General features: G+C 33.4%; 1 protein-coding gene across 2 annotated transcripts; it reads left to right on the top strand.

Annotated features, from left to right (window-relative positions):
• The first annotated feature begins 1791 nt into the window (after nucleotides 1-1791).
• On the top strand, nucleotides 1792-5964 carry LOC115719665 (leucine-rich repeat protein 1). Of its 2 annotated transcripts, XM_030648787.2 has the most exons (6): nucleotides 1792-2279; nucleotides 3856-3927; nucleotides 4017-4160; nucleotides 4583-4654; nucleotides 4743-4814; nucleotides 5647-5964. In XM_030648787.2, the coding sequence occupies exons 1-6, from the start codon at nucleotides 2056-2058 to the stop codon at nucleotides 5717-5719; spliced, it is 657 nt and encodes a 218-aa protein (XP_030504647.1). In that variant the 5' UTR covers nucleotides 1792-2055; the 3' UTR covers nucleotides 5720-5964. The 2 variants fall into 2 exon arrangements, with proteins under 2 accessions (XP_030504647.1, XP_060963372.1); XM_061107389.1 differs by having other exon boundaries at nucleotides 1831-2279; nucleotides 4743-5964.
• The last annotated feature ends 8370 nt before the right edge of the window (nucleotides 5965-14334 follow it).

Here is a 14334-nt window from a genome sequence, read left to right as displayed (position 1 = left end):
GACCCAACTGTTGCCCACCCTTTATTCTCTTTCTCTCTCTCTCTCTCTCTCTCTCTCTCTCTCTCTCTCTCTCTCTCTCTCTCTATTTCTCCCTCTTCCTCTAAATGGAAAATGAGACAGGAATGGGGACAACTTTCTATCTCTAAATATTAAACAGGTGGGGATGAAGATAGCACCCTCAGCTCTGACGGGGATCCATTTATTTTGTTTATTTATTTTATAATATTATTTTCTATTATTATACATTATCTTTATGTGTTTTGTAGTTTATTATTAGTAAATTTTTAAATATTTTTATTTTATTTTAAATAACACTGTCTATTTTAAATTATTAATACATATATAATATTTTAAATTTTATACAATTTACCTTTTTTATTATAATTTTATTTTTAAAAAAATAAACGAGTCCCCGCCTCCAACGAAGAATAAGTGGGAATAAGTATTAAAATAGTTAATGAGGATAAGAACGGGAGAAGCATTCCCCGCTTATTACCTGCCAAATTTTCATCCATAATAACATTTTTTTAAACAAAAACTAATTTAAAAGTTTAATTTTTTTTTTGATAAAAATTTAGACATAACAACCTGGTTATTTAAATCATAAATAAGGGAAATTATTCATTTAGTTTGGATTCTTAGTATATTTCATACTTTTTTGATGCTTGATCACTAATAGCTTATTAGATCCTCAGTTAAGGTTGTTGTTAGAGTTTTTTTCCTCATTATTGTAAATTTATTATTGTTAATTATGCTCTATATGTTATATCTTCATGTAATCTATTTTCTCCAATTTGCATATTAATCAAAATTTCTATTCTCTCAATTTTTTTTTTTGATAATTTTCTTTTGCATTTTTTATTTGTTGGTTTCAATAGTTATTTTTATCTTGTTTTTATATATATCATATTTTTTTAAGGACATATATATATATGTTTTTTTGATAACTAAAAGATATATATATCTTAATTTAATAAGATATAATATATTTTTTATTTGATTTTTTTAATCAAAATATTTAAATGTATTGTAATTTATATATTTACTTTTTTTTTTAGTGTAATACGAAAAGAAAATAAGAGAAAGATAATTTTATTTTTTATATAAAATAAAGTGTATATATATATATTTTTTAGTACAAATAAAATTTCCTAAATTAAAATTTAGAGAAAGGAGTAAAGAGTACGAAAAGACCAAAAAGTCAAAAGAAGAAAATAAAAGAAAAGATGAATATCTCTTTACACTTGTTTGGTTAGTGGGAAGAAGGTGTGTTCCTCCCCTACCCACTAAAGAACAAACCCATTAATATTTTGAAAATCAAAACAATAACATTCAACACCACCATCAAGTACTAACAAATAAACATAAATTAAAACAATATCCCACCCCAAATATATACATGTATAATCTTATGTAATTAAAAAAAAAAACAAAAAACAAAATTACAGTTGACTATTCTAATATAATCATTAATTGTTATATTTTTCAAAAAATAAAAAAAACTTTATATAATCAAAAAAGAAAGAAAACAATTGTTACACACTTAGTAGTGTCTAATATTTTTTATAAATATTTCATAATTAATTAGGAATATTTGTTATGATTTTAGACACTAATAACACATTTTAACAATCCTCAATATTATTTATAACCATTAGTTGTTATAAATAAAAACAACTTTTTTTATTGGTCAAAAAATAAATAAATTGTTCAAAAGAAAAACAAAAAAGAGAGTGAAGAAGAATCAAAAAACTTATAAAGAGAAATTGAGTTTAAAAAGCCATGTTTTACTCTTCTGATATTCCCAAAGCCGATTCTTTCCTTTATTATTTTTTCTCCTACCTCTCTCATCTTGACCCTTTGACTCTCTCTTCCTCTTATTATTATTTCATTCATTTTCTTCTTCACTCACCAAATTCACATTTTCTCTTCACCAAATTTCCTCTCTTTTTCTCGCTAGACAAACAAGTTTTAACAATCGAAGCTTAGGCTAGTAGAGCAGCTTAACCCTAAATCTCTCTGGTGTTTTGGGGAAGGATTCGTCGGTGGTCAACAATGGCGGCGGCGGCTCCTAGGATTACTTCCTGGGTGTTTACGCTCTGTGTTTGTCTAACCCTAGCTCCATTCGTTTGTGGAAACACCGAAGGAGATGCACTTTACACGCTGCGGAAAAGCCTCTCCGATCCAGATAACGTCCTTCAGAGCTGGGATCCGACTCTCGTAAACCCTTGCACTTGGTTTCACGTCACTTGCAATCAGGATAATCGCGTTACTCGAGTGTATGTTTCTCTCTCTTATCTATATGTTTTTAATTTATATCTATATATGGTGTTTTTTTTTATTAGTTTATTCATGTATAATTTGTTAAAGCCATATTGTTTAGAATATGAACATCTTTCACTTTGAGAGTTTGGTTGATCCAACTGAATCCCGTATTTGAGCTTTTGTCTTTTAGTTCGGAAAATGAACGTGGAAATTCGTGGACCGTAGCACTGTGAGACTTTATATGTGATTTCACTGTTTTGAACTATTGGAATTTTATCTTAAAGTGAAACTGAATTTTGAGGGTAATGAATCTTTGGCTGCAATTATCACGTTTGGTGCTACAGAGATATATAAGCCATAATGGAACTGTATATGGGTTGCTTCTGTCACAAAATTGCTAAACAGTATGGAGTGTTTTTTCGTACAAAAATACTGGGGATTTTGTTTTCGTTAGAGCTGTAGCTTTGTTAGTTCAGTCATCAATGTGGTAGGGTGGGGACTTTTGAATTCGATGGTTCTAATTTTTTTTCTTCTTAAAGGTTTGACAACTAGATCGATGTGTCACCATGGTTTGCATTAATATCATTATCACTATTAATATCCTTTTCATGTTTCTAGTCTTGTTTGAATTTTGAGATGTTGCACAAGGTATATATATATACCTTTCTATTTAATCAAACTCAATGTACTATTGAAGAAAATGTTTTCCGCATCCTGCTAGGCCATTGTAAAAGTTGGTTACATCTTGTTACTTTAATAATGTGTATTTATTTAATTTGGTTTTTTGCTCTTCTAATTGCTGTTCCAATCAAATGGCTTTATAACCCGTAAATAACATCCACTTATAAAAATGTCTTTGTACGATCTTGGATTGTATAGTTTGTGGGCAATTAAAATTTGTTACTTTAACTCATTGCTAGGAAAAAAAATTCTTACTTTAATAACATATAATTGGATGATAAACGATCTTCTTACTATTGATGTCATGAAATGGATTTACCACCTCTCTGTGTACCTTATGTTTTTTATTTTGACGTTTTGTTTTATCATTTCATCCTCTTCAGCCTTATAATGGACTTCTCTGTTCTCTGTATTTCCTACAAATTTTTACTACAAATTTTTCTGCTTATTTGGTGAGCAATTATGTATTTCCTGTTGTATCTATTCATTCAATCCAGATTAAAGTTAGTAGTTTTGTTTGTTGATTCTAATGCTTTTAATTTGTTGCTGTCTACGGCATTGAAATATAATTATTTATTCACTGGTTGTGGTTTCTGAATATTGTTTTAATTTATTTGGTTCATATAGTTAATTGTTTTCTGTGTATTAATCCAATCTGGAGTTAGTTTTATTTTGATCTGCTAAGCGTATTGGGCTCCTGAATCTTGATGTATATGCCATGTCTTTATAGTAAATAGGAATTTTGATTGATTGTATTGTGGTTCCTGTATAATGTATATGTTTTGGAGAGAGGGTAAAATGAATTTGGATGGTCAAACTCTGTAATGTAGTTCTTTTAGTTTTACATTTTGTTTGAGCATTCATAATTCGTTGCTGACATTGTTCAGTTTATTTTCTTATATTTGGCAGGGATTTAGGAAATTCAAATTTGTCAGGGCATTTGGTTCCTGAACTTGGGAAGCTTGAGCATCTGCAGTATCTGTATGTTCTTATTATTCTCTTTTCTTGTTAACTAAGCAGTTAAATTAGTGAGGCTTTCTAATATTCTTTGTATCTGATTTCTCGTATAGGGAACTCTACAAAAACAACATTCAAGGTACCATTCCATCTGAGCTCGGTAACCTAAAGAGCCTCATTAGCCTGGACTTGTACAACAACAACATCTCTGGGACCATTCCATCCTCATTGGGAAAACTGAAATCACTTGTGTTTTTGTGAGTTTAGTTAATTTAGTATTGTTTCCCATCATACACGGATAGTAGGATTCCTAAGTTGTTCTTTCTTATAGTGTATCATTTGTATGAAATTGATATTATGCTTAATCTTTTTCTATATTGACTGGAAAGTGGGTCTTGCTTGATCTAAGCTAGGAGTATAATTTAAATTTTTGAGTATGATGTTTGGTTTTTTCTGAGTTCGTTTTGCAAATCTCGTAAGGGTTGCTTCTGTTGGCATGAACATGTAACTGGTACGGTGTAGCAACATTATATGTCCTCCTTGTGCTGCTTACGGTGGATTCTTGTTGTAGTCTGTCCTTGAAGTGTTATATGCTGAAATGCTTGTCTATGTCTCATTTAGGCTGTATAGCATTGCACTGCTTGCTTTCATCTTATTTTAATTTTTGTTTGACATGTAGACGTCTCAATGACAACCGTTTAACTGGACCAGTTCCCAGAGATCTCATTGGCATTTCAAGCCTCAAAGTAGTGTAAGTGCTGTTATCAAGTTTCCCTGCACCTCCCAGTTGTGATATTGCTTTTAACATCAATTCATGCTGTTCAATGTCTTGTTTTCAGGGATGTCTCAAACAATGATTTATGTGGAACAATCCCTACCAGTGGACCATTTGAGCACATTCCTTTAAACAAGTATGTTATTCATCTCATTATAATTGTGTTCTCTGTTTCTTGTTTGTTTTCACTCTTTCTATTGGACTCTCTTTCGTAGATGTCTTAGTTAATTCAGTTATATGCCTTTTCGTGTCAATAAGTAACTGTCACATGTTCTGTTTCCTCTACTTACAAGGAAAAATCACACGCATACATGCGAATACATACACTCTATACAATCTTTGTTGGACCAATTAGAGTAGTTGCTCATTTGTTAAACTCATTCAGTATTTATATCTCGGGGAAACTTCATTGAACTTCATCTTTAATGATTAAATGGTATTGTTTACTTTTATTGTTTGAATTTTTTTAGCTTCAACCATTTTATTGTATTTTCTTATTTTGTTTCTTTTGAAAATGAGATCCTGTACACTATTGAGTGAGAGTATAGCTGAGAAGTTGGCAACATAAATTCTGATTCCTATGCAGACACATACATGCACAATGGCATAAATAAAAATTTACAAAGGATGATTCCTTTTTAGGACATTTGACAAAATAATTTATCAACGGGGCTCGGGTTATAGAGTGTGGCTAAGGGTGTTCAAATATATTTTTTTTCCCTTTTTATGTGATAATATTAAGTGTGATGTAAACAGAAGTATACTTGTGTTGTGGGTCTTGTTAAGCTAATCTTTTAAACCGAAATAATAGTTGAAAGTGATTGAAAAGTTTTAGCTCGACATTGCTTTTACACTCTTCACAGAAAAGAACTATTCTTTCTTAATTTAGAGCTGTGTGATTGTTTTGCCTTTGCCCTTTAAGACTTATAATAACCATTTTGTTCTGTTGGTGTGTATGTACTATCTAGCTTTGAGAACAACCCTCGACTCGAAGGTCCAGAGTTATTGGGGCTTGCCACTTACGACACAAACTGTTCATGAAGAAGGATTCATTAAGCTGACTTTGGTATGGTTTAGGTGTTTTACTCTTTAAAGCTGAAAATGTTTGTTTACTTCACAATGTAATGGGATAGGATATAAATTTCATTCCCTCAATATAAGAATATGTAAATTTAAATCTGATGATACTACTACAATATCAATGTATTTGTAACTTGTTCTATTGTCTTCCTAATCCAAGACATTGAATTTGTACTTTGCAATACTAGTGAAAAGTATTTGTCATAGATCTCTATATTTTTATTAATTATACTTTTATATATTAAACTTGTGTTTTTTTTTTCTGTCAATTTTAACAAAATCTTATAATTATTAACATAATATTTTTTTTGTAATTAATTCGGTATATGTCTCCGTATCTTAGATATAACTTTTGATTTATAAGTGTAATTGTAATTAATTATTTACCGTTAAATATGTAATTTGAATTTTATAATTTTGTACCATATTAATGGCATGTTTACTTAGGAAAATGTTAATTAATTGTATGATATGATTCGGATACAATTGTTTTTAAAATTTTAGAAATGGAGAAATTAGTTGTCCACACAAATCACAAGAAAATAAATAAAAAGTTGGAAAATCTTTTTCTTTTTTAGTTTAGTTTATTTAATTTTAAGTTTTATTAATTAAAAATAAAAAAATAAATATAATAAAAATACTTATACGTTACCATGGTAATTTAGCCAAATTAAAACATCCTTATTACTTTTTAAGTTTTTTGTTACTTTTTTTTACTTATAAACAAAATAAAATAATTTTGATTTTTTTTTGGATAAATAAATTATTGTTTTTGATTATTTTAAATTTTAAATCGATTTATTTTTTTATTAATTATTTTGATTACAGTTTAGTAAACGTGTCATATAGGAAATGAATGAAGTAATTCTCATTGATTTAACAAATGAATTGCATAACAGAGTTTATATATAATCTGTTACAGTTACAAGTAAATTCCTATTACTAGTTGTAATTAGATAACTAACAGTAAGACTATTTCAATAGTTGTACTAGTTTTGTGTATATTTTTGACTAATTTGATATAGAATCTACTATTTTTAGTGCAACAATTCTAGGGTTGAACATTGGTACCAGGTTTGGTTTAGACTTAGTCAACTCGCTCGTACCCGACCGGTTGAAACTGATCATTGGAGAGAACTTGAGGAAGTTCAGCCACTTCTCTTGTCTCATGAGAGTCGCCTTGAACATCATGACACTGTTACAGACCTCAACATGAAGCTTCAAGCCAATGTGGCATTCTCAATATCAAGAACCAATTCCTACAGACCATCCCAAGGCTCCAAGATTGGAAGTCGAGGTGGATTTTGTGGGGTCAATCAGAACAATAGGCCTCAGTTGCAATTGTGCCTTCAATTTGGTCACACTGCCCCTGTGTGCCATTATCGATTTGATAAGAATTAGGTTCCTCCCAAACCAGGCATAAACAGTCAACCATCTAATACCTCGAACCCCTCCCCTCGTGCCTTCATCACCGAACACGAATTTGACTATGATCCACAGGTGTATGCCACTTCATTCATCCTTGACTTTGGTGATGACTCTGGATGGTTCGTTCGTGGACATTGGTTCCACAAATCATATTACCTCTGACACTGAAAAATTGGAAACAACTGTTGCATACTCTGGCTCAGAAGGTCTTGCAATAGGAGACGGTAAGAAATTACTCATTTCTCATATTGGTTCAAGCACATTACCTTCTATCAACTCATTAACTCTTAAATTGAATTCAGTGCTTGATGTACCTTCAATTACTAAAAACTTAGTTAGTGTATCTCAACTAACTCGTGATAATCATGTGTTTCTTGAATTTCATAAAACATGTTGCTTTGTCAAGGACACTGCTCAAGGGAATATTTAAAGAAGGGCTTTATGTGCTTGAAGACAGCGTCAAAGATCTAGTGGTAAACAATTCAAGACAACAAATGGCCTATGTTTGTAACCCCATGGCTATGGTTTGTACTAGTCATTTTGATAGTAGCTATGTAACAAATGACAATGCTTGTAATCAAACTCAAATGAATAAAGCTACAACTTCTGATATTTCCAATATCTGTCTAGTTGTTTACCAATCTAGCAAAGCTACTAATGTAAATATCAAGCACCAAAAGCTTGGACACCCATCCAAACCAGTCCTAAGCAAGGTGTTACAACATGTTCATCACATTGGTTCTTTAGACCAGTTAGACTTTTGCAAGGCCTGCCAAATGGGCGAAAGCCATAAATTACCATTTCCCATTTCCACCTCAAGAGCTTCTCAACCATTAGAACTAATACACACAAATTTATGGGGTCCATCACACATTAAATCCAAAGATGGATACATTTACTATGTTCACTTTGTAGATGATCATAGTAGATTCACTTGGATCTATCCATTAGTGCTCAAATCTTAAGCTTTTGACATGTTCATCAAGTTTGAAAGCATGGTAGAAAAGCAATTTAATCTTCCCATAAAGAGAGTATAGGCAGATTGAGGAGGAAAATATCGACCTTTTGCCGAATTTGTAGTTGATCAAGGGATTGTCTTCACACATCCCTGTCCCAAAACCAATGAACAAGCTGGGAGGGTAGAACGCAAACACAAACACATAATCGAAATGGGACCTACTATTCTAGCACAATTTGGTTTGGACTTCACATATTGGTGGCATGCCTTTCACACAGCTGCCTTATTGATCAATAGGCTACCAACTCATGTGTTAAATCTACAATCTCCCTCAGAGTGTTTACTTGGACAAATACCAGACTACAACATTCTAAAGCTATTTGGGTGTGCATGCTACCCTCATTTAAGGCCCTACAACAAGCACAAATTGGAGTTCAGGTCACAAAAATGCATCTTCTTAGGATACTCATCAATGCACAAGGGCTATTTGTGTGAAAATCTATAAGGGAGACTGGTCATTGCACGAAATGTGATCTTTGATGAAAATACATTTCCTGCAACCTCACCATCAAAAACACATCAGGTACAATCTGATCCTGTCTCTAATCTACCTACTGCTGTGTTTCAAACTTCTCAGTTTCCTAATGCTATTCCTAACACATATGTTCCTCATGTGGACAACACTGGTTCATTTGTCACTGAGAAAACTATACACACAACCAAAAATAAAACTCTTGTCACTGCCACTATTCATGCTCCATCCACTTCTGCAACAAGCCAACCATCTCCACCCATCGCAAATCAGAACCCCACACCAGAACCCACTCCGTCTCCCATAACCCAAACCAGCAATCCTATTACTACACTTGCAACACAGTTCCCTTCAATTACTAATGACTAACAAACAAACATAACTATACTTACTATCTTACCCACCAATGCTCCAACAGCTACATCTCAACCACACTCTTCTACACCTTCTACAAATAAACCACACGTGGCTGTTACAGGAACAAGGACACATAGCATTCGCACAAGGTCACAACATGGTATTTCCAAGCCAAAATCTTACATGGCAACTAAGCATCCCGTACCAGAAACTATGCGGCCATCTGAACCAAAGAATCTTAAGGATGCTTTAAATAATCCACATTGAAACAATACAATGAACACAGAAATGGGAGCTCTTCACAAAGAAAAGACATGGACATTAGTTCCTCATGATCCATCCATGAATGTCATATGATGCAAGTAGATTCATCGTGTCAAAATGAACAAAGATGGTTCCATAAACATATACAAATTGAGGATGGTAGCAAATGGATATCTCCAAGAAGCATGAATTGATTTTGAGGGAACATTTAGGCCTATAGTTAAGCCTACAACAATGAGAACTGTTGTCTTTAGCAGTTTCAAACAATTGGATGTCTCTCAACTTGATGTCACAAATGCCTTCTTCAATGAACCCTCAACTAAAACTGTTTACATGAGACAACCACCTGGTTTAGAAAACAAGGATTGCCCAACACATGTTTGTAAATTGCATGAAGCAATCTATGGTCTCAAACAAGCACCACGTGCTTGGAATGACAAGCTGAGACAAACCTTAGTCTCATGGGGATTTCAAGGATCAAGATCAGACAGTTCATTATTCATTCATGGCTCAGGACACAACTTGGTCATCTTCCTTATGCATGTAGATGACATTCTTGTAACTCGACCAAATGCCAAACTGATAACTAGGCTAATTTTTAATCTAAACAAATGCTTCACTCAAACACTTAGGTCAAGTTCACTATTTTCTTGGGGTGGAAATATACAGAGACAACACAGGGATGTACTTGTCTCAAACCAAGTACATCACTGACTGATTGTTGAAAGTTCACATGGAGGGTGCTAAGTCTTGTTCTAATCCATCTATTGCAAACACTAAACTGTCTCTAAAAGATGGTGAACTATTTCACGATGTCACTCTGTACAGAAGCACCATAGGGGCAGTGCAACACCTATCTCTCACACGTCCAGATGTGGCATTCGTAGTCAATAAACTAAGTCAATTCTTACAGGCCCCCACGACAGTGAACTGGGAAGCATGTAAGAGATTACTTAGATATCTAAAAGGCACCATCAAAGAAGGCATTTGTCTCAAACCAGCTGCTGAAACAACTCTTCATGCATACTTTGATGCAGATTGGGCGAGCTGTGTGGATGATAGACGCTCCACAGGAGGATACTTGGTGTTTCTAGGAGGAAATTTGATAAGTTGGTTAGTTAAATAGCAGCAGGTAGTTGCTCGCTCAAGCACAGAAAGTGAGTTTCGTGCATTAGAAAATGCTGCATCTAAACTTAAGTGGGTTCGATCTCTGCTAGCTGAACTTCAAGTTCCTTTAGTTCAATGCCCTGTTATTTGGGTTGACAACCAAAGTGCAACTGCACTTACAACAAATCCTGTGTTCCATGCCAGGTCCAAACACATAGAGATTGATTTGCACTTCATCCAAGATCAAATCATGTAAAAAAAGTCTAAGTTTGTTATGTTCTTGCTATAAATAAAGTTTTTGATATCCTAACTAAGTCCTTAACCACTAATTGATTTATTTATCTAAAATCAAACTACAAATGGTATCTACACCATTTAGTTTGAGGGGGGATGTAAAAGATGTTAGTTAGTTCTTCAAGTGGTTAAGCTAGTTGACATTGAAACTGTCAACTAACAGTTTGTTACTTAGTTTTTTCTATTTTAGCTTGTTATTGCTCTATACTCGATTCTATTTCTCCAATTCTGGTTTTCTTCTTCTTTTTCTCTCTACTTTGTGTTCTATTACATTAACTCTTTAAAATAGGACCACTAATTACCCAACATGTAAACATGCACCACATCCCACTATCTCATAAAGAATAGGAATTAACCAAACCATTACTCACATAGTTATCTAAATTACACCTATTAACCATAAGAAAACATAATAAAATATTTTTTTCCAACATTCCCTCTCTTAAACAGATGTGTTTATAAACATTCAATTTACTCTTTCTTAACTTGATCTTCTAAAACACATACTCCAAGCATGTTCTTTAGTTTCTGAAATATATGCAGTTTGAGAGGCTTTGTAAATATATCAATAACTTGTTATTTGCTTCTACAATCAATAAGATCGATAACACTTTTCACATTGCGCTCCCTTAAGTAATGATACTTCACATTAATATGCTTGCTTATACCATGAAAATTGGATTTTTAGAAAATTTAATTGCTGAGTTATTGTCACAATAAATTATGGTGGCCTCCTCTTCTTTGAAGTGTAACTCTTCAAGAATCTTCCTCCGCCAAACAACTTGACAGGAACTAGTTGTTGCTGTTACTACTCTGCTTCAGTTGTTGATAAAGTGACAATTGATTGCTTCTTTGAAGACCATGAAACTGCTCTTGAACCCATCATAAAAGATAGCCAAATCTGCTTTTCTATCATCCAAATCTCCTGCATAATCACTGTCAGTAAAACCAACTAAATCTACCTTTTTCCCTTATGGTAGAAGACCCCAAAATCAGTTGTACCGCACAAGTATCGAAAAATTCTCTTTGTAGCAAGAAGATGTATCTCCCTTGGACATTCTATATACCTACTAATAAGACTCACACCGTGCATTATATCTGGCCTTGTTGTTGTCAACTAAATCAGACTTCCAAATATTTGCTTATATAGAGTGTTGTCAACCTTCTTTTCTTTTGGATCTTTGATAGGCTTCAAACCAACCTCAGTTGGAGTACTCATAGGATTGCAATTCTTCATTTGGAACCTGTCTAAAATTTCTTGGACATATTTATTTTGAGAAATAAAAATACTATCATTAGTTTGCACCACTTCTATGCCAAGAAAAATAGTGCTTTAGTGCAAGATCAGTCATTTCAAATTCAAGCATCATGGAGTGCTTAAATTTTTTAATCATGACACTATCATTTCCAATATAAATTAAATCATCCACATATAAGCAAATAATGAGCATTTTACCTCTATCTCCAAATTTAATTAAAAGTGTGTGCTCATATGGACATTTATGAAAACCTTCCTTTAAAAAATAAGCTTCAATACGACTATACCAAGCCCGTAGAGCTTGTTTTAGTCCATAAAAAGTGTTTTTTAATTTATACACTTTATGCTCACTTCCAATCTTAACATAGCTAGGGGTTGATCAATAAATACCTGTTCCTCTAGGTATCCATGTAAAATGCTACTTTTACATCCAACTAGAAGATAGGCCATGAGTTTTGAGCAACCAATGCAAACGGCCAATCTAATTGTATCATGTCTCGCCACTGGATCAAAAATTTCTTTGTACTCCATACCAAGCTCTTGCTTACAGCCTTTAGCCACCAGTCACGCTTTGTGCTTATCAATTTCACCATTTTCCTTCAACTTTGTCTTGTACACCCACTTAACACCAATAGTCTTTTGCCCTTTTGGAAGCTCCATCAACTCCCAAGTATTGTTTCTTTCTATTGCTACAATTTCGGCATCCATCGCCTTTCTCCACTTTGATTCTTTAGCAGCTACTTCATAAGCAACAAGACTGCAATCTGAAAATAAACAAAAATGCGTGAGTGGATCCTCTCTAGAATCATCACAATTAGATACATCATAATCAATCATCCATGCAGGCCTTTTTCTCTCTTGTTGAGGTCTTTATTCAGTGGGTGCTTCATTAATAGGTGAACTTTGAGTGATTGTTATTGTTGGTTGTTAGACTGTCTCTTCGAGGCTACGTTATTCTTGTCTTTTCTCTTCATTAGCATCAAAATTTGTTGGAATTTGTTCTTTGAACAATATTCTTGTTCCATGCCCAAGTTCTTTCTTCATCAAAGATTACATTGCGGCTAATAATGATTCTCTTGGTGTTAGGATTGTATAACTTGTAGGCTTTTGATTGATCACTAACGCCGAGAAAATGCATTTTTATCCTTTGTCATCAAGCTTCCTTCTCTTTTCGTCTAGAATGTGGGCATAAGCAATACACCCAAAAATTCTCAAACGATCTACCACTGGTCTTCGTCCACTCTAGGCTTCTTTGAATGTCATATTTTGAACAACAAATGTGGGAATTCTGTTCAAAATATGAATACTCCAATTGACTGCTTCTAGCCAAAAAAATTTTGGAAGTCCACTCCTCAACAAAAGGCTTCGCACCATATTGATAATAGTTCAATTTTTCTTTCTCGCATACTCCATTTTGTTAGGGTGTGTATCTTTGCTTGTGAAATTTGCCTCTTGATTCCATGAGTCGCACAAAAATTTGAAAATTCATGTGAGTTGTATTCTCCACCACGGTCAGTGCAAAGAACTTTGATGGGGCTACCAACTTCCTTCTCAACGAGCACTTTAAAACTTTTAAAGGCCCCAAAAGCTTTAGTTTTTTTCTGCAAAAAATAAGCCCAAGTCATCTAGCTAAAATCATCGATGAAGGTAATTATATATCCTTTACCTCCATTATAAGATGAATTTATTGGCCCACTCAAGTTTGAATGAATCAACTCCTTTGATCTCGTTTGCTCTCCATGATTGTCCTTATGGAAATGGATTACGATGTTGTTTGCTAACAATACATTCTTCACACACTTTGGCAGGAGCTTAATTAAAGGAAGACTAGTCACCATATTCTTTTGTTGCAAGGTCTTCAATCCACTGAAATTCAGGTGACCATAGAGAAAATGCCATAGCCACGATGCATCTTTCAATTTTGCTGATAGGCACGAATGAGTGGTACTGTTGAGATAAAGTGAGAACATTCGATTCGCCGTCATGTTAACTTAAGCAATCAAGCCCAAATTTGCATTTTTAATTCGACATACTCTATCTTTGATAGAAATTCCGTACCCCTTTTCTTGTAGTTGACCCACACTAAGTAGATTGGTTTTCAAATTCTGAACATAAATAACATTAGAAATAGTGTAGGTAGAATTTTCTTTAGTTTGGATAGTTACCTGTCCTTTTCTCATGATAAAAATTGTGGAGTTGTCACCAAACTTGACGGTGGTGGAAAATGATTTGTCCATCTCAGAAAATACTTTCTTATATCGAGATATGTGGTTGCTGCAAGTATCCAAATACCACATATTTTTTTTGAGTTTCTTGTTTGACATGACACACCATCAAGAGTGATATTTCTTCTTCTTTTTTATTTTACAAAGTTAGTT

This window comes from Cannabis sativa, unplaced genomic scaffold (assembly GCF_029168945.1).
Source record: "Cannabis sativa cultivar Pink pepper isolate KNU-18-1 unplaced genomic scaffold, ASM2916894v1 Contig1, whole genome shotgun sequence".
Lineage (NCBI taxonomy): Eukaryota > Viridiplantae > Streptophyta > Magnoliopsida > Rosales > Cannabaceae > Cannabis > Cannabis sativa.
This window is presented reverse-complemented; position numbering and strand designations above follow the sequence as displayed.